The following is a 6,068-nucleotide window of genomic DNA, read 5'->3' as shown; positions in this document are numbered from 1 at the left end:
TGACATGCATAATTAACATAAAGAAAATTACCATATAAAATCGGTTGTAATGAATATGTCATAAATCCTAACAACATGTAAAACATATCTAGTTATAGTATATGTGTTGTGTGACGATTCTAAATGATCAAATGTTAAAATTCTTTTGTCATAGTCCAAATTTTATCAATCAAATGACATATAACAATAAGAAAATGTTATATTCAAATTACACTAAATATCAGTTGTCAAACTAATTCTATAAGAAATATTTGAAAGATGCGATTTTGGTGTTTATTAATATTCCTTGGATATATCAAAATAATATTTTTTAAGCATGTGTCTATAAATATTATGAAAATCCGGTTGAATAGTAGTGATAAATTCAACAAAACATTTTTGTACAACTATTATAAAAGGTTGAAAATATTTTTAACGACAATTTTTCGAGAAATTTTTTTTGTAATTGTGAAACGTTTATTACTTGAAGGATTAATTTGTTATTCGGTTGGTTTCTACCGAATGGCTGTAGAGTATCAATGTCAAGTTTATGTACTTTGACTAAATATTTTTTTTCAAAATGTCGGTACCACCGCAATCACCACTCGTTTTATAAGAATATTTGGTTTTGTAAATTTTACGTAAGGCAAAAGAGTTGTTCGTATCTTTTTTTCAATAACAAAGTGATCTCAAACTTCGTTTCGCTTTGCTCGGACTATCATCGTGCTCGTTTCCATCGTGTTGCTTGTTCGGACGGACGATGGTTTCCCGACATCTTTGTCGGGGAGTTTCATGGCTTCTTCTTCTTCGTGACCAGGTTCGACTTCATCAAATTCAGGTATATAACCAAAAAGTTAACCAAAGTTTGAAATGTAGTCACCTCCTGACTACCGCGGTTTGAATGTGACGCCATTAAAATTCGAATTATTTATAAGAATAAATTATGAAATAGTAAGTAAATAATAATAAAGAGAATACTGAACGTAAAAAAAGTTATAACTAAATTGATTAAATATATGTTGCCTAATGATAGCAAAGACATAATTTATTACAGAGAAATGTAGAACTGAAAGAAAATTATTGTGTGAAAATGTTTAGAACAATTTTGTATTTATAGTTGGATTTTTGGGTAAAAAAATATAATTGCAATTTGGCCGAAAATTGAGGGCCAATTTGCAATTAATTTAATGTATTCAGTAGCTGAATACAAATGATACAGCCGTTGTCCCGTGGGCTGTTTTAATTTTAAAAAAGGCCTTAGGCCTCTGCTGCAATTTGGCCCAATCGCCGTTTATTTTTGTTTTTTTACAAAAAAATTGGTTCCAGTCCAAATCCCATAAACTATCGTACCGGTTACTGAACCGGTTCAATTTATTGTGAAATGGATCAGAGACGGTTCTGGATCTGATTCATCTTTATCTTTACCCAATTTCGATCCGAACCCGTTTTTACAAGAATCCTTAGGGACAAGAGTCGCTAAATGATAGCACTATGAAATCATTTGAAATGGGTCTTGAGATGACGCTTTCAATGTTCACAAGTCTTTTCTCTGCGCATTATTGTGAATAAATGGACTCATCTATCATTTTTAATGTCTATACCTGGTATTATTTATTAACTCAACTCGGACAAAAACTTATGTGAGACGTGTTAAGATTGGAACTTGGACCTAACTCAACCCCAAAAGCTAGCTCAAGGGGGGAGGATTGTCCAAGCCAATATATGCCACTCAAAGGTTAATTATCTAACCGATGTGGGACATTTAACACACCCCTCTCACGCCCAGGAATGAACATCTGGAGCGTGGAGTTTACAAATGACCTAATTGTGGGCAGAACGGGTGGCCTAATTATAGGCAGTCCAACACATAACGGTGAAACCCGGGCTCTGATACCATGTTAAGATTGTAACTTGGACCTAACTCAATCCCAAAAGCTAGCTCAAGAGGGGGAGGATTGTCCAAGCCAATATATCGTATTTTGTGAGATGAATATCTTATTTGGGTCATCCATGAAAAAGTATTACTTTTATGCTAAGAGTATATATCGGTAGAATTGACCCGTCTCACATATAAAGATTCGTAAGACCGTCTCACAAAGACAAATAGGCAAATACCCCTAGTAATTAGTATAATAATATATGTTTTAACTTTTACATCAATTTTTTTCAAATTTATAATTATAATTGTTTAAGTAAATAAACCTCAATCATCACTAAAATAATTTTAGTTGAACAAATTACGTGTAGTAAGTTGTAACTTCATTTCCCTCTAGTTTCTAAAATCACTTTATCAATAGAAACTAATAAAAGTTCATGCTAAACTTTGGATATTAGAAAGAATCCATGTAAAATTAAGCAACTTCATTCGAATATTGCAGAAAAAATATGCTCACATGCGACAAATACTATTTGAGAGGGACTAACCAAAAGATTTGGTGCTCAGAATAATAAAAATCCATTCATATTTACTGTATACTGCAGAACAAATCTTCATTCCTTCGAAAACTTTTTTACAATATTGCTGTAAGTGGGTACATCTATGTATCAATTCAAGCCATACTGCCAATAAAAGATCAGAAAAAATCACAGCACACAAAACCCACAAAAAAATTAATAATAATAATTGAAAAGGCCATCAAGTCTATAACTTTACGAAATACCATTCAAGTTTCATCTCCTGTTTCATGTAAATATACTATATCAGTCTTTCACATTCGTGTGCTCCACGGCGGAGTCACCATTTACAGCCTTCAAGGGATCTTCCTCCTCCACCGCCTTGAAGAGAGGATTGATAGACTGAGAAGTTGGAACGGCATTCTTATCGACGACATTCTCGTCGTTGTTTTTGTATTCGTACCATGTTGCGAAATACAGAAAACAGAGAAAGTTGAGACCGCTCAAGATTGCCAAGAACCAGAAGAACAAATTCAAATTGTTCTTGTCCAAATCTTGTCCATACAACCAACCTTGTTTGCTTGGTGAGACTCTTTTCGTTACTGAATTTATAGCACTCACGAAAGCACTGCTCAAGAAATACCCGAAAGATTGTGAAATATACGTAAAAGAGGTTGAAAGTGACCTCATGCCAGCAGGAGCTTCTTTGTAGAAAAATTCAAGTGATCCCACTAAAGTAAACATATCAGCAATACCGAATATGCCATATTGAAATGCCAGCCAAAAAAGACTTATGGGCTTCAACGGATTCTTCAAAGAATGACTTCTTCTCTTAACTTCTATAACTCCGGCAACAGCCATGGACAGAGCTGAGAGAACTAGGCCAACACCTATTCTTTGAAGCTGAGTGATTCCAGATGGATGCTTTGTGAACTTACGAATAAAGGGGATGAAAAGACGGTCATATATTGGAATAAGGATGATCATAAAGAGTAATGGGATGATGGGGATTGAAGCGGCCGGGACTTGGAAAGAACCAAGATGGGGATCCATTCGATAGCCTTGTTGAACTGAGAAGGTTTGAAGCTGTGCCATGCATGTGTTAAGTAGGATTGTACTAGCAATAATTGGCAACATTCTAGTAAGGATTTTTACTTCTTCCACTTGTGTCAGTGTGCAAACTTTCCAAGGGGAGGGCTGAGCACTTCTAGGGAGAATCGCTGCTTTGTCTAGCCATCTACAGTAAAAGATACAGTCAAGAATGTATACATGATCAGCGTGTATATGTTCGTAGCTTACTATACTCCTAACTCAGCTTGGTTTTTCAAACAAAACTCAAAATTCCTTGTTTTAATTACCAAGGAGGCAAATCTGTATTTGAAAAGGGATTCAAATTCAGCTTAGATAAGAGAATGAACTATACGTAAGTGACACGAGACATGTATAGGAAGTATAGCTCATATCAGATTACAAGACTACCTAAATTGATTGGTATGAACAATTTTTTGAGCTGTTGGGTTTGAATCTTTCTCGTTGAGCTCATATAGCTCACTATTGTCCACTGGAAGTGACAGCCAACGGTTTTTTATTGCCACAACTATAACCTGCGCTGAAAAAAAAGTTGAATTAGGAATCATAACTCTTATATCATAACAAACATAATTTCTGTCAAATCACAGTGGACCACGTGTATTCAATTAAGTAACGCAAAACAAGATACTTGATTTAGCATAGAAACAAGGTGAAAGCAATGTATATATTTGTACCTGTACAATTCTTACAAGAGGGCTTTCTCGCGGGACTTGAAGGCGATAGAACGGTTTTCCAACCCCAAGAAATATAAATCCGATAAATGAACCAATAGCACAAGTAAGAAATCCCTTCCACCAATTATGATTGTTCTTATTAGTAGCAAACCACACAATGACAGTAACACCAACAGACGAACCAACAACAGTACTAAGCAACAGCCAGTTGAAATAGCTAGCAAGACCCTTGGCTTCTTTCGGGTTTTTGGCATCGAATTGGTCTGCACCAAGTGCTGGAAGAGAACCCTTTACCCCACCAATACCTAACGCCAATAAACACAGCGATGCGTAGAAATAGACAGCAATTCCACCTCGAATGCAACTTGACTTGGCGCAAGGTTTTGGTAGTAAATTATCTTCATGAGCCTGAATTGTCATCATTGATAGAGCCTAACATATAAAGAACAAGACATAAGTTCTTTAATTATAAAGGATTTCATATGCATAGCAGCTCATGAGTCACATCAAGCAATAGTTCAAGAATTCGTACACTTCAAAAACTTTAAACCAGATGGAATGTTTTCTAACCAAATTGCAAATATCAATGTCATGACATTGATACAAGCCCTTCGATGTGAAAAAGATAAAATAGTGCGTAAGACCAAACTTAGTAATATCAAAATCATAACCGGTGACATTGTATACCTCGAGATTTAGAAATAGTAGTGTAGCGGATATAGGACCGCGTGGCAATTTTGGTTCCCAAATTATATCCAAGATAACTACATATTTCCTCATAATTTATTCCATGATTCTTGAATTATCCAAAAAAAAATCATAAACAGATTCAAGACAGGGACATTTCAATATAATTTGTTTTACCAACACTTCAAGAGAGCCGAAGATTAGGCAAGTCTTGAATCTGTTAATGTAAGTATCTGAGATCAAACCACCAACAATCGACAATAAGAAAGCTGATCCCATGAGATTTGTAAGAGTGTTTGCTGCACTAGACAGATCAAAGTGCATCTTGTACGAGAAGTAGAGAACCAAGCTCACTAAATTTGCAACAAAACCCATGTTGTCCAATGCCGCCAAAACTACATACAAACGCAAGAACAAGACATCAAATCCTGGACTAATACATATTTCTCACTGACAAATTCTGCAAGAAAATACCCATCAAGAACTAAAAGGATTAAGCTTGGTACCGAAAATGAAAGAAACTGCTCTGAATCCTCCTCTGCCATCATTGACTTTCGATGGGCTTAGAATGTCGTACCCTGTCTCCATGTTTTCCCCATGCTTGAATGGGGCAACAAATCAATCAGCTTAAAACACAAAACCCATTTGTAAAAGAGGGCTTTTCAAGAAAATATCTACAACACTACTCACCATGGTTGGGAGCCAAGAAATGACCGCTTATTCAGTAAGGCAAAAGCCCAATTCGTTGTCGCCTAGTTACGAGAGAAAAGAGTGTGAAATGCAAGAGAAATGGGGGGAGTGGCTCAATCATAAATATAGGCAATCAAGAAAGGTGCATATAACCTCCATTGACATGTAATTGATCGCTTTCTTGTTCTCACTGTCTTTTTCTTCCCTCTCTCTCCAAGAATTCATGATTAGGACACGAAACACTAGTGGAGTGGTGATGTATGAGTTGGTGTTTGTGTGTGGAGGTGTGGGCACAAAGCTAGCTAAGTTATACCATGGGAACATGACTTGAGGTCTTAAGCTACATATCCAAACAAATCCATCCAACTTACAAGTTTTTGAAGTTGATCTTTTTTTTATTAAAAAAAATTATCCAAGTCCAGTCAATTTGTGTGTGTGTGTATATATATAGTTTATCATAAAAACTATTATGAGATGTTCTCCTTCTCGTTAGTAAATTTTATGATACAGATATTCTATTTAAATCTACGATGAAAAAATATTATTGTTTAT

The 6,068-nt window shown here is 35.4% G+C and overlaps 1 protein-coding gene across 1 annotated transcript; it reads right to left on the bottom strand.

The window, feature by feature from the left end:
* Positions 1 to 2,443: 2,443 nt before the first annotated feature.
* On the bottom strand, positions 2,444 to 5,784 carry LOC140812054 (protein NRT1/ PTR FAMILY 4.5-like). Its single transcript, XM_073170233.1, has 6 exons — positions 5,517 to 5,784; positions 5,333 to 5,426; positions 5,004 to 5,221; positions 4,140 to 4,571; positions 3,853 to 3,977; positions 2,444 to 3,610 (listed from the first exon to the last, which is right to left on the bottom strand). The coding sequence occupies exons 1-6, from the start codon at positions 5,517 to 5,519 to the stop codon at positions 2,680 to 2,682; spliced, it is 1,803 nt and encodes a 600-aa protein (XP_073026334.1). The 5' UTR covers positions 5,520 to 5,784; the 3' UTR covers positions 2,444 to 2,679.
* Positions 5,785 to 6,068: the final 284 nt, after the last annotated feature.

This window comes from Primulina eburnea, chromosome 14 (genome assembly GCF_022965805.1).
Source record: "Primulina eburnea isolate SZY01 chromosome 14, ASM2296580v1, whole genome shotgun sequence".
Classification (NCBI taxonomy): domain Eukaryota; kingdom Viridiplantae; phylum Streptophyta; class Magnoliopsida; order Lamiales; family Gesneriaceae; genus Primulina; species Primulina eburnea.
This window is presented reverse-complemented; position numbering and strand designations above follow the sequence as displayed.

Coding starts and splice junctions, on each gene's coding strand:
- LOC140812054 (XM_073170233.1), bottom strand. Junction 4,572..5,003: donor TCGGCTCTCTTGAAGTGTTG/GTAAAACAAATT, acceptor TTTATATGTTAG/GCTCTATCAATGATGACAAT. Junction 3,611..3,852: donor GTTCATACCAATCAATTTAG/GTAGTCTTGTAA, acceptor CTTTTACTGTAG/ATGGCTAGACAAAGCAGCGA.